General features: G+C 45.1%; 1 protein-coding gene across 1 annotated transcript in view; it reads right to left on the bottom strand.

The window, feature by feature from the left end:
* gabbr1b (gamma-aminobutyric acid (GABA) B receptor, 1b) overlaps window positions 1–23,248 on the bottom strand; it is a 155,276-nt gene that overhangs the window by 76,996 nt on the left and 55,032 nt on the right. The window contains exons 6-8 of the mRNA XM_034094381.1: window positions 19,788–19,948; window positions 9,870–10,004; window positions 1,837–2,007 (exon numbers count right to left, since the gene is read on the bottom strand). Coding sequence (XP_033950272.1) covers window positions 1,837–2,007; window positions 9,870–10,004; window positions 19,788–19,948 — 467 coding nt within the window. The remainder of the gene's footprint in view (window positions 1–1,836; window positions 2,008–9,869; window positions 10,005–19,787; window positions 19,949–23,248) is intronic.

Here is a 23,248-nt window from a genome sequence, read left to right as displayed (position 1 = left end):
TCTCCATTGTTGGTAACAAGGTAAGTTTCTGCTGCGTAATGATGAGGTCAGCAATATCTCTCTGTCTCTGTATAACAGTGTCGAGGATATCATGGGTTTCATTGTGTTGGGTGGAGCTATGCATTGTGGGCATTTTGAAAGGTCTAAACTGTGGTGTGGGTCGCTGAGGGCTGCGAAGATTAGTGACAGTCCTCTGAAGTGGTGTTTTAGGCACTGCACCCAATGGCATGAGCTCCATGGCGGAGGTTTCAGGATCCAGTGTCTGTGCTTCTTTCTTTGCTTTCCTCCAGATAAGCATTCATTCCATCTTGGATTTGATCATCCATGTTTTCCTCCACGTCAAAGCTTTGCAGAACCTTTATTTTAGCAGCAATTTCTGTGTCCAGTTCCATTTGTTCCAGTTCAGCTTGTAGTGCTGCTTGTTGTAACAGCAGTGCATGTTTGTCCTTTAACACAGCTGCTCTGGCTAGCAAGCAGCCTTTCAGCAGACGCTCTTCTCCATGCTGAGGAGACTGAAGAGGTTTTTGAGCTCCTTGACTTGTGTGAAACATTAGAGATGCAGTCATGGGGATGAATCTTTGATTGTGCAATTCTTTCTCTTTTGCACACATCCACATCTTTCATACAATATTCAAAATGTGTCATGTTTGGCTCAAAGCAGTCCACATGATCCTCCTCTCTCTCTTCCTCTGATAAAAGCTGCTGTACGGATCCATGAACAAGTCACTTATATTTTGTTGAAACATCTCCAAAGCATCATTCCCATCCTCCCAAGCAAGGCCTTCATTTCGTTCATTGTCCTGGTGCATGCTCCTAAGTTCCCACTGCGGGAGGCTTTGAGTGATCTTAACAACGTTCCTGCGTCAGCAGAAGTCCTGGGATCGTCCGACATTATTTATTTGCTGTTTTTAGGCCGTGCGTGAAAGACGTTGCGCTCCTTTAATGAGTCTCACGGAGCACGCCTACTGGCTTCCTTTGTAGCACAAACAAGTTCAATCACATTCTTTTCACAGACGATCCACAGGTAATTACAATCCTCCTCCAAAGTGTGCATCGCCGCTATGATGTCCTCTTAGACTTTAACACGTCCGACATTCCAATCAATGCGTACACGGATTTATTCCCTTTATTTACTCACGCCCGGCCCGGTCTGTCCGCTCCGGCGTGTCCCTCTCCTCCGGGGATCCAAACGGTGTGTGTCTCTTCCTTACGGAGTTGTTCGACTTGTTGTAATGGCATCCACGCTTTCCTCTCGCCTCTATAGAGCGGGGTTGACGACACGCAATCCAAAACAATAAGCAGCCGAAGGTGTTCAGTCAATTTTTTTTTAATTTATTAACAAAAAGGTATCGACTTGAATAGTCTCAAAATAACAAATCTAAAACAATATTCGGCGATATGCTTTCCTATATAAACTAAGCTGTACTTTGTGTGCAGTCCAATCTGCATCACCAATCTCTGTCTGCAATTTGCGGTCGAAAAACTGCTCCCCGTCTCATCAGGTCTCCGAGCCCCCCGGCTGTCCTCAATCACCTCACTTACATACACACCGGAAGGTACAAGGAAACAGATCATATTCACGATATAAAACGAACAATCATTTCATCAGAACATATTCACCATGGCAATATAAATCATTTTCCATCATTAAATCTTTTATCAAATGATGAATCGAAGTAATAACTTTGTGGCTCTAACACTCAGGTTACTTATTTGTACAGGTACTAGTCACTCTAACAGATGACATTTTTAAAGTAACCTTAAAATAGATCAAAGATCCAGCCACTGAACCAGGAAGACATGTGAAAGCACATTGAATGAGGCTGAGTGACTCACTGATGTAAAGACTTCTGTGGTTTGCTGAATGGTAGCGATCTTGGTCCATTTCCACTTCTGGAAGAGCTGCACCCGGGTGGGGTTGTGCAGCGTGGCAGACGGGTGGGTGCGGAAGAAGGTGGGGAAACGCTGTCGGTTAGACAGAGCCGGAGAGCTGGAGCCGTACGACAACTGAGAGAGGGAGACACAAAGCACCAGGTTATAGCCAGGGCCATCCTGATCACTGTTACTGCTGCAGAATAAGGACATTGGGAATAAAGCATGTCCCAGCTAATATTAGTAAAGGATAGCTAGCAAGGTGTCATAAAAGAGTGTTTATGAATCATTTTAATTTCCCTTCAAATGTAGATCAATCAAATGGTCCATATCAAACCCACACAGAGCTTTGGAGTCTAATATACAATGTTGGTTTTAAATACAGATCATTTCTCGGTCCGCCCCTATTCTCTAATGAGAGATGTCTTTCTTTGGTCAGAACACAAACTCATGTTTTAACATTAACTATAAATATAATAGAAACAAAATAACACAAAAAAAGAGTCCTCATATTAGTCCTCATGTCCTCATAAACCCAACCAGTCACCTTGGACTTTACATTGAACACAAAAGAAGAAAAAAAGGAAATATATACTTTGTGTTTAGCCCATTTATAATGCAGCAGCACTCACAGTGATTTGGCTTATTTGGAGTGAATGTGCATTTTTCTTGTTTTTTTTAGAATTGGTATCTTTATTGTTTATTGCACTTATTCTAAGTCACTTTGGAATAACATCTTCTAAATGTCATTTCTTCCAGGAGTTACTCGTAGCTTGAATTGATGCTCCCTAAAGGGCTGAGAAAAAGCCACAAACAATCCAGTGGGATGATTAAAAAGAAAAGGAATGCACATAAAAGTGCCCACCCACACCGTGTTCATATATATCCACATGGACGGAGATGACTTGGTTGGTGTTGGTTTCAAATACAAAATGGTTTCTTGCTTCAGCACATTGAAGGCTTCTCAATTCTCTAATTCCCCCTCCTCGGCTCCTCGGTTCTCGACTCCTCGGTCCTCCGGTAGTGACCCGGAAATGAATTTCAGCGCGCCATGTTGACGGACATCTAATTTCTCTAAATGCACTTCGAGGACCGAGGATCGAGCATCGAGGAGCCTCTCTGGAGGAGCTCTAACCGAGGATACACTGATGGGTCCTCCCCGGCTCCTCCGCGGATGCATTTCCGGGAACGGTAGAGGCGTGACGCATGGCCGGACTTATCTCAGCCAATCACAGCTCTGCATGCATCCCCTGGATATTATTTTAGAAACTGCTCTCATCGCAACGTGATGTTTCCAGAGAGAACAGCTGTGAGGTCCGTGCAGAAAGCAGAGCAGTGTGTATAATATATATCACTCAGTAGAACAGGCCTACTCTCTTTATTTGCTGTAGTTTAGTAGATATCTACAAACAAAGAGTCCATATTGTTCTAAGACCATTTAGTGCTTCACATAATAAAATACACAACGGCTGTAGCCTGATTATGCTTTAGCAGCTGTAGGTGTGTGTGGTACAGTGTGTAGGTGGCACAGTGTGTAGGTATGTGTGTGGTACAGTGTGTAGGTGTGTGTTGTACAGTGAGGTGTGTGTGGTACAGTGTGTAGGTGTGTTGTACAGTGTGTAGGTCTGTGTTGTACAGTGAGGTGTGTGTGGTACAGTGTGTAGGTGTGTGTGTGTGTGTGTGTGTGTGTGTGTGTGTGTGTGTGTGTGTGTGTGTGTGTGTGTGTGTGTGGTACAGTGTGTAGGTGTGTGTGTGTGTGTGTGTGTGTGTGTGTGTGTGTGTGTGTGTGTGTGTGTGTGTGTGTGTGTGTGTGTGTGTGTGTGTGTGTGGTACAGTGTGTAGGTGTGTGTGGTACAGTGTGTGCGTGTTGTACAGTGTGTATGTGTGTGTGGTACAGTGTGTAGGTGTGTGTTGTACAGTGTGTAGGTGTGTAGGTGTGTGTGTGGTACAGTGTGTAGGTGTGTGTGGTACAGTGTGTAGGTGTGTGTGGTACAGTGTGTAGGTGTGTGTGGTACAGTGTGTGCGTGTTGTACAGTGTGTATGTGTGTGTGGTACAGTGTGTGCGTGTTGTACAGTGTGTATGTGTGTGTGGTACAGTGTGTGCGTGTTGTACAGTGTGTATGTGTGTGTGGTACAATGTGTGTGTGTTGTACAGTGTATGTGTGTGTGTTACAGTGTGTAGGTGTGTGTTGTACAGTGCGTAGATGCAGCGAACAGACAGATCTCAGTTGGTTTGGTGTCCTCTACTTAAAACTTGTGGCCCGTAATTTATTTCCCTAATTTCAGCGCCCAGAGAGGGGGGGGGGGGGGGGGATATATCCAGTATCTGATTGTGTTACGTTATTATGAGAGCGCTCTCATACTTTTTGATTCTGAAATTGTAAATATAAATATATATATATGTGTGTGTGTGTGTGTGTGTGTGTGTGTCCGCATCTGTAGCCTGTTAGTCTCATTATACCGCACTGTGAATGAATCAAAGTAAATATAGAAGTCATCATGAACACATCTGTCCATCAGACAGAGGCTGAAGAGCCTCCTGTCATCATTAATGGACGTCTCTTTAAAATGACCGCTCAGAGGAGAGGAGTTCTCATTTCTCTAACCGCCTGCTGCTTCCCCTCCTCTCTCCTCGGTTCCCCTCCTCGGCTCCTCCGCTCGCATCTCCTGTGGGCTAAGTATCGAGGAGGGGAGTCGAGGAGGGGACATTTAAGAATGGAGAAGCCTTCCACATTGTGTCGCCTCAAGTCCTTCTTCATGGTCTCCGAGCCCCATGAAGGGTTTTTTAAATCTGAGTCACACGGTGCTGTGTTATGAACAGTGTCCTGCCAAGTCTCTGCATGTTAGTCCGTACATTGTGACAATGAGGAGAGCATGTGGTCACAGTCTGAGAGAGGGATGAGAGCTCTTTGGAGCATACACATAGGAGTGTATGAAAAATGAAGGAATATGACTGGAACCCTGTTTAGTGTGAGTGCACTTAACTGCGTTGCCCAGAGAGCAGAAGGACATAGCACTGTACTTAGTGCAAAGCTCTTTCAGTTGGCACGGTTACCATTCATTCTTGTGTGAGTTCATTTATAAAAATCACATTGCAGATCATTGTGATCGTTTATCACCAAAATTGTGATTTGAACTCTTCAAAAGGAAAAGCTTGGAGTGACGAGTGCTTTCCTGCATCTTCACGAGCAGCACAGCTGCTGAAGTCGTTCAGTTCCTCAGCAGCTTCCAGCTGTTAGCTCTGACCTGGCCTTACAGTGTGCCATGGTCTCAGTGACTAATGCTGTCCCCCTGACGGCCCGTCCACACGGCGCCGTGCGCTGACGCCTGCCGGCAGGCGTGTCTGACACTCGCCCAACAACCAATCACATGAATCTCCCGCCCCAGACACACAAGCAGCGGTTTGATTGGCTAGAGCTTGTACTGGCATATGATTCGATTGGCTGACGCTTCCGTCGAGGCGTCAAAAGTTGAACATTGCTCAACTTTTGAAGCGAGCAACGCCAGCAACGCTCCACGTCGCTTCCCACAATGCAGTTCGGCTAAAAGTGACGTCACCCGTTCAAAGCGAATGGGCAGAAGCGCTGGAAGCTTCCACGCACGCCGCCGTGTGGACGGCCGTTAGTGTGTCTGTAAAAACAAAGTAAATGAAATACCATGAAAACGACAGTCAGCATGTAACACACGTGTTCTTTTGAAATGACTTTGTTCAGTCAATGATCAATAAAACACAGCGACAAGTTCTTCTGGTATCATCTAACTTTTTTCATATTATTGCAATTCAACTCCAATCAGACCGAAGGGCTGTAGACGAGGAACACTGAATGTTAACATGTTGCACTATTTTAACTCAACATTTCTACGTGCCTTTCATTTAATTTATTGCGTCTTTTTTGATCTTGGTGTTCATTGAGTTTGGTTGGTATTGTATGTTTAGTGTGAAGCAGTTTCTTTCACCTCTGTGGATGAAGCGTGGTCTGTAAATGGAGTTGGATTGATTGGTTGGTTGATATTGAAGTGAAACCTTTATTCATGCCTTAATAACAATCAGTATCACAACTATTACAAGGTATGCTATGTGTGTGTCCCTGACCTGACTGTGATACCCCTCAGTGCATTTATACTTTAAATAGCTGGGCAACGTATTCTACCACCTTTATACTTCCCCTGGCTGCTATATTACTCAACGGTTATTGCTACTGGAAGTGTATCTTGTAAATTGTGTCATTTCAAGTGTTTTATCTTTAATATTCCTTATGCTTCTTCAGAGACATTAAGCTGTCTTTGTCTCGTTGCTGTAACAATCGTAAATGTCCCCTCCGCGGGACGAATAAAGGTATTCTGATTCAGTTCACTTTCCTCAAGTGCACAGCTTTGATTCTATATCTTGGAATCAAAGAGTTTCTTCCTTAGAGTAATCCATGTATGTCGTTTCCACCTTAGTGCTGCCTGTGCCGTTTCCACACAGCCGTACCCACAGATCGCTTATCCACGTAACGCTGTGGGCGACTTCTTACTTTCTGTGAGCCAGGGTCTCTCAACATGGAGCTCTTCTTTGTGAGTCATGAGGCTCAATTGAATATTTCACCTCCTCCTTTCCCTCACTCGCTTCCCTTCCTTGCGTCTTAGCTCCGCCTCCGTAAGATGCGAGCGAGGGACGCGAGGACAGAGGAGTCCTCAGGTATTCATTGGGACGTCCTCGTTCACTCACTCGTCACTCTGAAACGACGTCTGTTAATGATGCCATGTGCTCAGCTGTCCCCCTCTCATCGGGCTGAACTGGAGAACCTTAGAACCGGCCCCTTTGTGGTTAAACATTTATTTAAATGATGAATCTTTCTCTCGTTAGTCAAGGAATTCAATGATGGTTGGTCCTGCTTTGGTGTTCCGTTGTGGTGTCAAATGTAGCCTAAACTTAAATAAAAATATAATGATAGTAATGTGAAATCCTTTACTCTGAAAATGTGCGTCCTGTAGATCCCCACGTTCAGGACTGCATTTTAAATAATGTAACTCCTGAATATCTCAACACAAAACAATACAAATAATTGTTATTTATCAAGATCTAGCCATTTATGAAATAGCTTTCTTAACAGCTATGTTTTAGTGACGTTCAGGATCATTAAACATGACTTAAATTGTTAGTATAACCTTAAGAAATGAATTGCACATAATAATTCCCACGGAGCTGTGAGCACTGAGACATTTGTGTGACGCTTTTCCACTCATCTTCCAGTTGTGGGTTTTCCTCTGTTGAAATGGACCAGCTGTGAAGGTGGGGGCGGGGCTTTGATACGCGAGTAGTGAAAACACTTCCGCGTAGTCTGCTCGCGTGTATCCTCCCTCACCCCTCCTCGACTCCTCCGTGTGCATTTCAGCTATTATGACTCTGGTCACTATGGTGACTCTGACTGGTCAGGCTAACCGAATTCTCCTTCTGTTGTTTGTCTCTCTGTGAAGGAATGGAAATACATCTCTTTCTTTGTATCAGATATAAAGACCTACCCAGCAGTAACAACATGATGATCCCATGTGTCCATTATATATAGCTTTTTATCTTGAGCTGTCACATCAGAGGCGGGGCACACCTGGACCAGTCACCTGTCAATCCAGAGCTTAAAGCCTTCACACCATCCAGGAACTAGTTTTGACAGAGTGGACTCTTTTGTTGCCTTTCACTCCTGCGTCGTCGCCAAAAAGTCGTGCCTGAACACATCACAAAGATTACAACTCAGGTCCAGAAAAAAAGGAGTTTCTATATCTATGTGAGAGCAATCAGCTCTCGGTAACAACAGGCAACAGTATGCATTATCCAAAAACGCTAAATAGAAGGACGACTGTAGATATACAAGCTGCGGTTATGATATACTGAATAAAACATCTTCACACCACTTTCTCTAACCCTCTTGCACTCTTGACTTCGGTAGATTGTCCGGCGGAGGAAGAAATCCCACGCTGATACGGGCATTGAATGCACCATAGGGCCAGACAACTTTTTATTCATTATTGTGTTATTTTGCAGCAAGTAAAATATATACAGCTCTGCTCCTCTCAACCTGAGTGTCCAAGACATTCAGCAACCAACCTGATCCTACGACAAAGACGTTGATCATCCATCTTTGGCCTAGTTGTTGGCCTTTGTGTTGGTGCTCAGTAGACGTATGAACCGCCCCATGATTGATAATGGTATTTGCTATAACCAATCTATGACTAGCACAGAGGTCCAATCCCCACTCAGGTTCAGATCAGGCATGCTGATCCTCCCAAACCCCAACCCTTCAGGATGCTCCTTCATGGCTCCATTGTTGCTCTTTCCTCTCCCAGAGACTCCTGAAGGCTGGGTATTCTGAGCTGCTAATGCAGAAGCACAAACAATCATCAGAAACCTGCTTCAAACTACTCACAGTCACATAGAGACGGCCCTCGGACATCCCGGGTGAAATCCAACACAGTGTCACACAGCCAGAGTCTTCCCACAACTGTCCGCCCCTCTCACCCTGGGCACCTCTGTAAAGGCAAGAGTCCAGCCCCTCTCCCCCTGGGCACCTTTGTAAAGGCAAGAGTCCAGCCCCTCTCACCCTGGGCACCTCTGTAAAGGCAAGAGTCCAGCCCCTCTCACCCTGGGCACCTCTGTAAAGGCAAGAGTCCAGCCCCTCTCACCCTGGGCACCTCTGTAAAGGCAAGAGTCCAGCCCCTCTCACCCTGGGCACCTCTGTAAAGGCAAGAGTCCAGCCCCTCTCACCCTGGGCACCTCTGTAAAGGCAAGAGTCCAGCCCCTCTCACCCTGGGCACCTCTGTAAAGGCAAGAGTCCAGCCCCTCTCACCCTGGGCACCTCTGTAAAGGCAAGAGTCCAGCCCCTCTCCCCCTGGGCACCTCTGTAAAGGCAAGAGTCCAGCCCCTCTCACCCTGGGCACCTCTGTAAAGGCAAGAGTCCAGCCCCTCTCACCCTGGGCACCTCTGTAAAGGCAAGAGTCCAGCCCCTCTCACCCTGGGCACCTCTGTAAAGGCAAGAGTCCAGCCCCTCTCACCCTGGGCACCTCTGTAAAGGCAAGAGTCCAGCCCCTCTCACCCTGGGCACCTCTGTAAAGGCAAGAGTCCAGCCCCTCTCACCCTGGGCACCTCTGTAAAGGCAAGAGTCCAGCCCCTCTCACCCTGGGCACCTCTGTAAAGGCAAGAGTCCAGCCCCACTCACCCTGGGCACCTCTGTAAAGGCAAGAGTCCAGCCCCACTCACCCTGGGCACCTCTGTAAAGGCAAGAGTCCAGCCCCACTCACCCTGGGCACCTCTGTAAAGGCAAGAGTCCAGCCCCTCTCGATGAGTTGGGTTCCAAAACGTGTTCTATGCAAAGAGGTAAGCCGAGCTATGTCTGGTTCAAAGCGCTGTACGTCCAGCCCCAGTCTTTGAAAAGCTCCTGAACCTGACCTACACTTTCTTCACAAAGGAGACACGTTTAGAGAATTTGTGAAAGACTTCATAGCTGACATCCACTTAGGTAGGTAATCAAAATGCTCAATGAACTATGGATCCATCCTGAGAGGAGGGAGGCTCTGGACATTGTTGGAGGACATGCCCTTGGAGGAAGAGGATAGTGGCTGTCGAGTGGCCGACCGTGTTGGTGGTTTCAAAGGACTTTACAACCCTTGATCCAGGAGGAACTTTGCAGATTCTCTTCTTGCCGTATACTCGGTACAAAGTCTAAAATGTTTCCATTGCAGTTGTCCTTTGCAAGTGAAGCTCCCCTCTGCATAAGAGATTTGCGACTAGCTCAGATATCCAGAGGGAGTTTGAGACACCATATCAGCTGTCCCCGGGGTAGACCCAGGAAATGTTGCAGAGATTATTTATTTCATCTTGGCAGGAAAATGTTTGCCGGCCGGAGGGAGGTCTGAAAAACCATGATTAGCTTGCGGTTTTCCCGAACGCAGATAAGCAGATGGCAATAGAAGAATGGATTCGTGTTCTGGAGACGAAATAAAAGAGAGGGGAAAGATCTTACCACTATGAGGTTCCACATGCGGGCAGCTTCAGCCACCAGCGTGGACACAGAGCTGCAGCCTGGCATCAGCACGATTTTAATGGGCTCCGTGTACAGAAGGTCATAGAGCAGCTTGGTGGCCTCACCTGGATCGCACTGTGGAGACACACAGGACACAGGACATCAGTATAAGAAACACACGACACCCAACATACCAAACAAGTTGCCTCTAGAGTCTAATAGTGTATGGATGTTAATCTAATACATTTAATCTGGATAAGCATGGTAATCAGACTGACTTGCATCTACCTCGTGGATTGACATTGAGTTCTAAAGACTTTCTTATTCGATACAGCTTAGAGTTAGGGCTGGCTCAGGCTTGCTTTGAGACAGCCCCCAGTTATGATGCTCTTCCTGCACCTGGAACAATGTCCGCTTGAATCCACCTTCTTTTTCTTTTTATATATAGTTTATATATGTTGTAAATATATTATCTTTTTAATCTATAAACACCACATCTATTGCGTGTCTATGCATCTGGGAGAGGAACTCCTCTCTCGCTCTGCACAAGGACTCTTCAATGTGTCCACATTAATTGTATAAATAAACTGACTGACTGATAACGCTCTGTAAAGGCACCAGCGACTAATGATCATTTTAGATATTGGACTATATATAGTATATATAACATTTCATTCATTCATTAAACACATTTGTGTTAAAGGGCTTTTCTTATTGGCTCACTGGAGGATGTTTTATTTGCAGCACTCCTTCTTGCTCCCCTGTGAAATGACGTGTTTTACTTTGCAATGTAATTATGATTAAAACTGCAGTTCATTTAAAAGGCACTCCGGTGCTTTCAAACCGTGACTGAACCTTCTCTGTGTGCTTTTTGAGAGGAGACCAGCTGCGTTCAAGAGCAACACGTCTTTGCAGTATTTAAACAATGAATGAGTTAAGTGCGCCCCTTGCCGAACCCAGGAACTGGTCGCCCATTTCTCAAATGGTTGTCAAGCACAACCATTGCTATCAAGCCCTGTGTCATTTCACAAAAGCTGTTTGAATCAATATTAGACATTTCTATCACATTAAGTCCTCGTGCACACAGTCGTGATGTTCAAAACATGGGGTTGAGCAATCAGAACCCTGTTCTCATGGAACTGATCAATCACGGGTTTGCATAATCATTGTTTTCTTATTCAGGGTGTTCTTCTCATCAAAAGAGCTTTCTAGTTTCTGCTGTGCTTGGAAACCGGTCTGTGTGCAGGAATATGACACGATGATACAGGTCAATGGCCTGACGACGAAAGACCCTCATCAATTATCCGAACATGAGCGGTAAATGAAAAATGGCTACCACCCCTCCAGCATTATCATTTAAAGCCTATTGATGTCCATGGACTATGGGCTGTGAACGGAACGATTCAGATAATGGGGTTGACTTGTGGGTAAATGTTTTCCTTCAGCTCCACACAGAGATATGTTGTTTCCGGAGATGGGGGTGACCTTGGAACGTGCCTCACATTGCCTGCCCCCCCCCCCCTCGCTGCTGGCTATGCCTCAGCTCTCTGTTATGTTATGTTGCGTGTGCACTGAGGAACATTGCCTTCTGTTTTTAGCTGTGTGCTATATCGTGTTCCATCCTGTGTTCAGTTCCCTCCACTCATTTCATCCATGTCTTAAACTGGACAGTATACATACCTGGCATACGTACAGTACACCTTCAAATATGTCAACACATGTCTCAGTCTATTGCTCCCATTGTGTCTAAACAAACCCCCGCAGACAGTCCAATATATTCTAACCCACCAAGAGTGTCTGCAGGTCCTTGGAAACAGATAGAGACATAGATATAGATATTCTAAATGGTACAGAATCTTTACATTTCTGAATTTCCTGAACATGTCACCTTTGACAAATTGAAAAATAAATGCTTTTAGAAAAAATACTTGACATGGCTAAACTGGCATAGATAGACATCATGTGAAGGATTTCTGAGTGCAAAGGCCAGTGGGTTTACTTAGAGGGATGGCTATTGGTCATTGATTACCCATTAACGGAGATGGTCTTACAGTAGCTGGACATTTCCATAATTCTGTAATTGTTCTTAACAACATATACTACTCCTACCTACTACCAGATTAGTGACTGAGATGAGGGGTTTCATTCAATATGTCATTGCAAAGGCAACACAAAATAGCCCCTCTTAAGATTTGAATGTAACATGCATTCATGTTAAACAGTTTGGCTTGAGTCTAACATCAATGATGGAAGCACTCCACCTAAAGATCCTTTACGTTTTAAAAAAAAGGGAAGAAAATACCCCGACTGATGTCCCACTGAATGTTTGAGGCAGTTCTGTCGGGGGTGATGAGGGAGTTCAGTTCAAAGCACACAACGGGCTGCACTTAATTTGTTGCTGCAGTGTGTGCCAACATCAATAGCTGACAGCATGTACACTTGGACCCAAACTGTTTCCTAGCAACCAGCTGCTGAAAGCATCTACATCCTGTCTGAGGTGAGATCTATTTGTGTGCAGTTAGAGGAGGCTGCCCCAGAGTCAACCGCTCGGTAACCATCCGCGGTCAGGAAGCCGCTCACTGCAGCCCTGAATGAAGCAGATTGGTGTGGAAAGGGGGGCGCTGTAACCCGAGCTGTGCGCTAGACTCATCAGCCCTGCACTGCGGGGACATCACCAACACATGCAAATGATGCTGTCGCTGACCCCCCATCACGTGAACCTCTGGGCCCTGAAGAGTCTGCACATCCTCCAGCCCGACCTCAGGGGAAAGCTGGAGTGCCTGATGGTGAGGTACTGCAGCGTGCGGAGCTGTTCTGAGATCAGACAGCTGTGACAATCTGAGGTGGAAAGTGGATACAAGCAGCAACATTTCCACGCTCAGCCCTTTGGAGTCATGTCATCCAAACAAGGCCAGTCACATTTGCATCGTCCAAGGAATTCTGACTGGCTCACAGCTCTCTGGAAGCCATGTCATCCCCACTCTGCAGGATGTTCTGTTATTATATTATGTTCTGCAGCACTGTCAGAGGTGCAGCTGGCGTGGCAGAGCGGCCGGGTGCTCTAGAGGTCTGTAGTGGTCTGTACAGGTCTGGGATCAGTGACAGCACTTCTTACATGTGGCTGACTCCGCTCAGTATGGCTCTCTCAGAACAGACCAGCCAGAACCACACAGCCATCTGCTCCTGTGTGTGCTCCGACACTAAGAGGTGCATGATCTCCACGTTTCCCTTCAAGCCAAATATTTGTTTGTTTGAACCGCAGTTGCCCTGGTTACTGTTGTCATGCCAACTCCAGGCTCTTGAAGTGGGGATCCAATGCAGAGCAGCTCGAACCAATCACTGTCAGAGTGAGCGTGTGTATGTGTATGTGTATGTGTATGTGTATGTGTATGTGTATGTGTATGTGTATGTGTGTGTGTGTGTGTGTGTGTGTGTGTGTGTGTGTGTGTGTGTGTGTGTGTGTGTGTGTGTGTGAGGAAAGGCTGAATGTGAGAATCAGACAGGAATCTGCTCTAATTTATTACGAATGTTTTGAAATGTGAGTCATCTGACTGCACCAGCACGATATCCACACTGAAGTATATTCAAGCAAGACAGTCATGTGATGCAGCGCCACATGACTCCGCGTGAATACTGGTCACATCTTACGCAAAGCGACATAATGACGATAAGGACATGTGAAAACAGTTCATATTTATTATCCATCCAATATTAAAAAGGACAATTTAGCGAGGCTGTAGCCAATCACCAGTGCTGGGAGGGTCACTGCTAACATGCTAACAGTGATCACATATCTAAGTAACTAATGTCCCCTGATTAGTTACTTTTGGATAACCTCAATATCAAATGCAAAGAGAAGAACAAATAAATATCAATAAGATGTTTTATGTAAAGACAGCAGAAAAACGTGTGCTTAGAAAAGAAGAAACCAACGATCCAGTAATCTGATGATGTAACAGCACAGGAATAGTTCTTAACTCCCCCTCACCTGTTGTGATGCAGAGGCTGCTACACATGTTTGATTGAATGTGTTGAGGTCAAACGGTTACATCGTATTGTTTTAAATGTTACTATGGTATCCAGAACATACTGATGAAGTATGTAGGATGGTCAGTATGCGATGTTGCACAACGCTAGTGATACTGAAGAGGACGCTTGGATGTATCTCCCTCTCACAGATGATTAGAGAGAGACACAGGAATGTTTAAACTCTGACTGTGAGGAGTTCAGATCTATTAATAAAGTATTTATCTGACAAATTGCAAGTGAGGAGTAACACACATGGTCCTGACCAGTCACACAGAACGCTGTTGGAGAGAAACACCCCTTAACCGCAGATGTGTCATCATTATGTCTAACTCTGGAGAGCATCACAACATGTAATCAGCCCTGACCCTGCATCATGTCGACACAGCGTGAGAGCCGATGCTCGGTGTATGCCAGTTAAAGCCACTCCATGGATGTCCATCATGTCTCGGTTCCATTCAGCTCGTGACAGCTGCTCCGGTGCGGTGATGCAGTATGTCGAAAGGACTCGTGTCTCGTGTTACTTTAACAGTCCATGTTTTAAAGACATGATAGTCCGGCTTCTGTGCACTCTAAAAACCAATGCAGGCGACCTTTCACCTCCACTTCATTCAAGATAAAAAAGTGAGTTAATTGATTCAGATAAACATTTTAAGTTGCAAACATTAATTTATAAGTTGTGTTGACGTAATAATGTTGGTCATTACATCAACTTAATATTGTGTGTAATTTGAACTCTGATTTCTGCGTTAAGTGACTTCAAACTAAATGAAGCCTTGTAGTTGCACTGTATGGCACATTGCTGTTTGAATAGTTCTGTGAGAGGATACAAAGTAAAGAGGCGACTGAGAGAGTACACATACTTACTGGTTACTATTGTGATATGGCTTTTTATTCAAAATGAATCTCGTGAAGCAGATCAAGGATGCTTCTTGAGGTAGGATCCTTATTTAGAGTTGTCATTGAAATGCAAGTTGTTGGCAGTCACCCATTCAGCATATATTCATTTAGGTCTTTTCTCTTTTTTTCCTTTTTCAAAAATAGCACAATACAATTGAAGTACGCAGCGAACTAGCCATCCGCTGCCTTGCCGTGTACCTTGGAGAAAAGGAAGAGGACCTTTTCAAGGAGTTTAGCCACGTAATTACAAATCTTGAAGTAAAATAAAATCCACGGGCCCAGTGACACAGGACAAAAGCACTGCTCTCTGTCGGCTACATTCTGAAGCATATTGCACTTTTGACCACGCCCCAATCAATAGTATCTTAGCAGCGTTCAGCGTGGATAGGTGTTGCCAGCAAAGGCGTGGGAAAAGGATTGTGTAACATTTGAGAAGTGGCTTCTGCTCTTCACTTAACCAGCTCACATGTCGTATGGAACCTGCTAACAGATGAGAAGGGACACTAAAACGTGCACGGTTGGGATTGACCAAATCTGTTCACATGCATTTAAACACTAGGCAAAGTACTCAAAAGCACCCCTGTGTGTCTTCAGGACCACATTGCCATGACGACACACTAGGGCTGACCGATTAATCGATTTTAAATCGAAATCGCGATTCGAGATGATGCGATTATCAAATCGCAAAGCCTGCGATTTTTTTCACTTTTTTTTTTTTTTCTTGTGTGTCAGTCATCCACACCAATCAGAAGTGCTGTGCTCCACATGTACCAGCCATTGTTAACCAATCAGAAGTGGCCCATGATAGAAGGTGATAGACAGATTGATCCAATCACCTGCCAAGTGCTTTTGAAAGTGCCTGCCCTTTCCAAATGGCTTCCAATGGAGCTTTCCTAGATAGTTTGGTGAACCATCTGGGTCAGGTTAGTACTGCTCCATCACATGTTCTACATCTAAAAGGGTGAATCTTTAACTGAAGCTTGACTTTAAAGCAACCCAACGGAAGTTTCATGTAAGTTTAGTTCTTTCACTCGTAGCTCGGGCTGCGGGGGTGCTAGAGACGGGAGTACGTTGATACGACCTTCCTAGCCGGAGTTATGGCCGCATTTTACAATAAACTTCCATTGGGTCGCTTAAAAATAAATATCGCAATACGAATCGCAATATTTGTCAGAAAAATCGAAATTAGATGTTTTCCCAAAATCGTGCAGCCCTACGACACACCCGTGTGTCTTCAGGACCACGTTGCCATGACGACACACACATGCAGACTCAATAGGTGAACACATTACCAGCGTTGCTTTAGCAGCTGGTGATAATGGCTCTGAATTCACTAAGAGTTTAAAAAGTGTGCAGTTACATAATTCATTATCTCTGATGCGCTAACCTGTTATTTAATGTGCTTCAAAAGGACATGAATATGGCCTTCCTCAGTGAGCGGTCCTCCCAGGGTCTGACCGCACGATGCAGCCATCGAGGTCCAGGGAAACACATGAAAGAGCATTCTGCGTTAAATGTGTTCTTACTGTTTGAAACAATGACTGTCGGCAGTGTAAACATCAAATGGATGTGAGATCTGCAGACTGGCGGCCATTGAGAGTTTGTTTCTGTAGTTTCACAAACACTTTACAGATGTTACACATCTGGCGCTGGTTCTAAATCTGCAAAGGCCTCTAACCTCGATGTGATGGCAGCATGTATTAGCCGTGTCCCCGTGTCCATGGTAATACGGCTAATGTGTTTATTTATTATTTATGGGTCAATTTAAGTTTGTGTTATTTATCTTTTTTTTCAAGATTGAAATGAAGCTCAGCGCAAGTTCTCTCAGGAAGACGGGGTGTGATACATTCACTCCACAGCTGCATATAACCAGCTCATCACAGCGTTCTCTTTAACCTATTACATTTCACCTATTCTCCAGCAGCCAATCAGCGAGCTGCAGCCACACTATAACATGGTTCTCCTCTCTCCTGCAGTCAGCTGTGATTGCAGGTGTCCATGCACCTTATCATACTGTATGTGTCAATAAAGGTTCAAACCAAATGAAGTCTCTCCTGATTGAAATAAACAACTGCAGTTCAACATAAAAAGTGAATTTCCGAATATTTTTGTTGTGGAATGAATGAATTTCTTTCTTTAAAGGCAAAAACATGAAAAAGCTAAGAAAAAAACTATTGAATACAATATATCTGGAGCAACTTCATTTATAAATAGTTGTCAACTTAATTGTGTGTTCACAATGAGGGTAATTAAGTACATACAACTCAAAATTCCTTTTAAATCATGCGGTAAAACAAGTTGGAGCAACTTCATCTTTTGAGAATCAACTTCAAAACTTGTGTTTATGCTCCAATTATGAAGTAAGTGGTGATTAAAACTCTGACTGTAGAGGAAAAGCCTTCTCCCCTAACTCAAATAACTTTGTGGCTTTAAGACAATTTCATTAGAAGTTGTCTTGACTCAATAAACATCGATGCAAACTGTTGATTTTCCTTGTTGAGCCGAGGCCTCTGTCTGAGAGTGCAGAGCTCACGTCTCCACCAGCCCAGTGACTCACACAGGCGTGGGGCTCATCGCTGGCTGTTGCCCCGTGTTCTAAACCCAGTCAGAACATTGTAAAATGGGAAAGGCCGCTTACTAAGTAGCTGGATTGGTGCCATGCAATATTTATAACAATTACCACACATTTGTTGTAATTCAACTTAGAGAAACAGCAACATATTGATAATTAAACACTTCACAGGAATGTTGATAATGAACATATCCGTATTATGCTGGTTATCAGTTTGTTTCTCTTTACAACTAAAGCATGATTAGCATTTTAATGTGTTTTGAAACTATGTATAGTACCGTTATATAACTATTAAAGGGGCCCTATCCTGCATCCTGTATGTAGTGTCCCTACTGTGTTCAAAAAGCTCTTTATTGTTCTCACACCTCTTTTCACCCTCTGTCTGAAACCAGAGCCCAGTCTTAGAGACGTCCCACCCCTTAGCCTACCATGTGCAATGTGTTGGAGCGCTAGCCAATAGAAGTGCGAGTGTTACATAGTGATGTCACTATGGAATTATGGAAGTAAACAATGGAGGCGTTTCAGTGTGGGAGAGAAACTGAACACGGGGATTTAAAACATTGCACACCATTCACATGCATTCAAACCTATAGCACACCACAGACAAGGGAAGACCCCAACACGCATAAGGACTCGTGAACTGGTTAGGATCCCAACCTGTAGTGCCCAGTCCTTTATATATAGAAATAAAAAAAGCGATAATAAAAAACAAAGATCCCGAGGCATGACATGGGAAATAGAAATCAACTGAGTTCTGTTGCGTTCTCCATGCCCTCAGCAAACAGACTGCCTCTGGAATGTACCATGCATCCATCCATCCGTAGTTACTGTACGTATTGTTTTATGTGGTCATTTGAAAGTATGTTGACAATAGTTGGATCACATTTCAGAACATGTAATATGTGTGCTGTCGATGTGCCACCAGTGCACCCAGCTGAGATGATAAACTGAGGCACACGGCTGAACAGCATGACTGCGCGTTGAGCAATCTGGGTCTTTGATTGATTATTTAAATTTGTGATAAACATTTTTTGGGCGAAAACTTGATTATATGAAATGTGTCTTTAGGGTGACTAGATGAAAGATAGCCTCTTGCTAACCCTAGCACATCTACAGACATGTTGATTCATGTGCCTGTCGCTGTTCAATCAATGAATACATCAAACATATAGGCTCTTGAAATGCAACGTGTGAGATGCAGGTACGGTAAGGACGAACAGTGTCCAGTCAGGTATTCAGCAAAGCAGAGCCATACTGTTCGATATAGTGTCTTTTGACTTGATCAACATTCAACATTTTCTATTTCTCTTTGTGTCAATTGTGTTCAGTTTCTAATTGTGTGTCTTGCATGGCATTGTTTATTAGCCCATGTCTCTGCACAGATCACGTTTGAATTCACACGTTGTTGTGTTGCTTTCATAATGTTCGGAGGTTGCGTGAACGCCGTGAGAGAGACACAGATGAGGCTGAGAGGTGTGTGGAGCAGACGGGAAGGCAGGGCGCGGGGCTGTCTGAACACGTGTGGGGTGTTTCGCTGCGCTCTTTAAACAAGACCACACATGTAGTTGTTTTGCTGCTCTGTATATGTAGAACAGTTCTCTGGGCCTGCAACCATACTCAATGGTATCTTTTAAAACACACAGATGGCTCTACATGATATGGAAACTGTAATATGGAGTAGAGTGAAAAGATATACCACATTGTCTGCTGTGTGGACTCTGAGATATTCTGATCGGTAGATAATGTGCGATGTGTCCTTCCTAGCTGTTATGTATCTTTTCGCTGAACCCAGGGGGTTGGTACACTGATCTGCACACCAGGGGGTCAGCGTGTCGCTCCCTCCTCCTCACGACATGTTGAAGGGTCCTTGGGCTAGACACCGAACCCCATCTGCTCCCGTAGGCATGTCTACGGCATTGACTCTGTGTAAGTCCCTTTAGATATAAGTGTCAGTTCAATCAAATCAAATGTAATGTCATGAATCATGGTGGTCCAGATCCTTAGCAGTCCAGCAATTTGGAGTTAACTGATTTAACCAATGAAAAGGGAGTCTTCACAACCTGGCAACCCAAACGTTGTTGTATGATTGGCTTTAACTGGTCCATTGAGCATCACCAACTGACCATCAAATCAAATGAGTTAGTTTACATGTTCGAACAAAGGATATCCTATTTGAATGATCTAAATGTGCACTACCCAAACCAAAAAGACGCTTTATCTATACAATGCATGGTCTTACTCGATACCGTCATGGGTTAGAGCATGCTCACAGTAATGATGGCATGCATGTTGCATATTCTACAGGTCCTTTTCTATGGTGTTAAGTTCAATTCCTGCTGCTGTGTATTCTGAAGTGACGACCAACCTTGTGTCCCTCAGATCAACATACATCACAATGCACTCGTCTGTTGGTCACTCACCATGCTGTCGTAGTGTATCAGCTCCAGCTGGTAGTCGGGCAGTATGTCGGTCCTGCTGTTCACCAGGTCCAGAGCCATCTGCGCGGCGGGGAGGCAGGCTTGTCCCCCCGGCCAGCCTCCGCTCATGGGGAACAGGGCTCCGATGTAGAGCTTCTTCTTGCCTAGAACCGAGCAGGAGCAGGAGAGGAGGACAGTGAGGGTCAGACAGAAGCGGGGAAGGGTCCTTCGGAGGAGCCCAGCCATAACTCCCTTTATTTCTCCAGTACTTTAATACTGTGGTGGAAGTGTGCGTGGGTCAGGAGGAATCTATTCCCACGAGCCACTAGATCCTCACAGATGGAAGCACATTCAGGAAAATGAACTACATGAAGGGCATCGGCGGAATCGTACTGTTTCTTAAGAGCTGACCAAATGCATCAAATGCTGTAACTGTTCTCCAACTAGAGAAGCCTTAGGGAAACGATTTGTATTTCTCTACCATGCAAATCAAACATGATCCTCATGCAGCTGAGTGTGAACGGAGACACACGAGAGGAGGCTGGAGTTGCTGTTTGCAAACCAAACTTAAATACCAAATGGAAAGTGCAGATCAAACCGGGCTCTTTCTGCTAAACCTGCTAAACAGGTATGGGCTCCGAGGTGTTGAGCACAGATACAAGATGGTCCCTCTTCCTCCCCATGAACAAGTCTGCACCGAGCTTTGTTCTGTCCGGATCGTCTCGTCGTGTATCTGCGCGTCCTCAGTAATCCGCCTACACACTCACAGCACTCCTGTCCAAATGCTCATGACGGCACATGCTCGATAGGAACAGCGCGACAGAGAAACACTAATAATCCAATGCCGTGTCAATCTCACAGCAAGGTCATTCTGGGATGGGAGAGCCGCCACAGCGAGCCTCTCAAGAGGAGGAGGGAGAATGTGACGGGAGCTGCGCTCAGCTTCAGCTCCGTGCTTCAGACAGGGGCTGACTGCAGCACGGTGTGGGGGGGGGGGGAGGAGGGGGAGGGACCTGCAGTCTCTCCGTTTCACAAACCACTTAGAATTTGCAATCCTTTAACACAGCCCTGCTCCTCATTTAGCTCCCCCCCCCTCTGTCTCTCCGCTCACACCCCCAGTCTACATGGATAATGGCTAATGAGGTGTCAAAGAAACTTCCCCTAGTGGACTCCAGGATTCAGCTGGTCAACATGCACCTCATTTTTAGTCATTGCATCAATCTGTTCACATTTAATAACAACACAATGACAGTTCTGCTGTTCACATAGCAATTGGATTGGATTATCCAGTGCTGAAGCCTCATTAGGATCCTCATGGGGGGCTATCATTGTGTGCTGAAACTCATGCATTCATTCCAATTCAATTGAACAGGGACCTTGGCCGGATTACCATACTATGGGGCCGACGCAAAAATGAGCCAATAGGCCCGGATAGATATTTTTTCACGGCAGACATTGTATCTTGTTATAGCAGGAAAGCAAAAGGTGTAATCTATAACATTAAAAACAACTGCATTCCATCAGTGAGCTAGTTCCAGGGTTCTGGTATAGGGAATGCTGGCCAGTGTTGGGTGTAACCGGTGTAACGCGTTACAAAAGTAATGGAGTTACAGTAATATATTACCTTTTGCTGTAACGAAGTAATGTAACGCATTACTAATGAAATGTGAGTAATATATTACCCACAATGCTCAGTAACGCAGTTACAACACATTTCAACCCGAAATGAAATGGTGTTTTGTTTTTTAAGAATGTACTAACATAGCGAGACATTCCGACACCAGACACATTGTGCGGGTAGATTAGTAAACCTGGTGTTTACCCTTCAGGCCTCGCGCCGGGATCTTCGGGGCAGTTGAATGTTATGCACCCTCTATACAAATAACAAATGGTGTCAGGTGCGCGTGACCTGCTCCGCTGCGCGGGCATCATCTCCAAAGTGCTTCCACAGCAGTGACACACATCTGAGGATAATCATGTATACGAACATGGTTAAAGCAACCATCACTAAACGCCAGCAACACTGCATCTACTGCAGACCGTAGCAACGGGTCAGATGGGGACATCACGTGAGCCTCCATGTGGACACTAGCTGACTCCCGCCTGACTCGCCGCCCTCAACCCCGGAGCAGCAGTCTTCGTCGCCCGAAACTACGCCGCCCCTCATTGGCCCGCAGGTGCCAGCCAGGACACCACGGCGAACAGAGCCTGCCCAGGTAGATCTAAACAAGTACCCGCCTGCGCAGTGGGGTTAGGCGGTCATTTTGCAGCTCGTGGTTTACAAATAGACGAGGGCTAGAATATTCATGTGAAAATAGTGCCATATTCTGCCTGCCTGTAGAAATGTTGGGTCAAACATAATGCATACAATAGCACAGATGCCTTCACCACGAATGGCTACACAAAGATCTCATATCCCAAGCTTATCAACGAGCTGATGTTGCAGCTGAAATGCTCTCCAGGTCACAAAGTCACCTCACATGATGATGATGTGATCCAGTTTTCAAGCACAGTAGATATTCTCTTCCCAGAGTACATGATGGGACCAAGGTGATGATTAGTACATGGTTTTAATAATACTTTTGCTTTTCAATGTTTGCCATTTCAAACCATGAGCTGGTTTAAATAATATGTGCCTTGATTTACAAAGTATGTTCTCATTTGTTTTATCAGTAGCTTTGAAGCTGTTGTGCTTTTCCTTGCCACAGTCCACTTTGGAGTGTATGAGATATTTCAGGATTGCACTTTTAAGTCACTTGAAATGTTCTCACTTGCTTGGTTTCAGAACATAACAAAGGCCATCATCTGTTCATTGGGACCATCAATGCCTCTATTGCTCATGTAAACCTGCTACTGCTGCCCCCCTGTAACCTCAGAGGCACCCTGAGTCATGTTGTTCTGGAGCCGGGCCTGCACACGGCCACATGCTAAACACACTACAGAGCCCATTCCGTGTCCTGTCAGTGTTCACTTCCTGTCTGCCTTCTTCTGGTGATTTATCTGACGTCCAGCGCTCCGTCTTTCAACCTCTTTTCCTTTCTCTTTCTGGATCCTCCTTAGCAACCTTCATTACAGTCCTTGACAGTGGCCTGTACTGCTGTATTAACAACGTGTCACATGTTAAGAAGTTACAATCAGAATCGAGTATTCAACTAAGCCGTGTAATACAAGTTGTTAGTAGCCTTAAGGGCCTACACAGTTGTTATGCTATACCACATCGCCCTTCACTGGAGGTATAATGAGCTGCACTAAACCACATTTCAGCATTTAAAATACCTAGCCAAGTAACTCAGAGGCGCGGGAAGGTATTTTCACAGGTGCTGGACTCCAGTGAACACTATTACGGGCACTATAGAGCACACACAAAAGCACTCCCCACACGCAAACACACAGTACACCCGCGACTGTTACAATGAAGGCTCGATAATCAGCTCACGGCATATAAGCACTGAAGCAGGGGTAAA

The sequence above is a fragment of the Pseudochaenichthys georgianus genome, chromosome 11 (genome assembly GCF_902827115.2).
Source record: "Pseudochaenichthys georgianus chromosome 11, fPseGeo1.2, whole genome shotgun sequence".
NCBI classification, from domain to species: Eukaryota; Metazoa; Chordata; class Actinopteri; order Perciformes; family Channichthyidae; genus Pseudochaenichthys; species Pseudochaenichthys georgianus.
The sequence above is the reverse complement of the archived record's forward strand: the minus strand, read 5'-3'. Positions and strand labels throughout refer to the sequence as shown.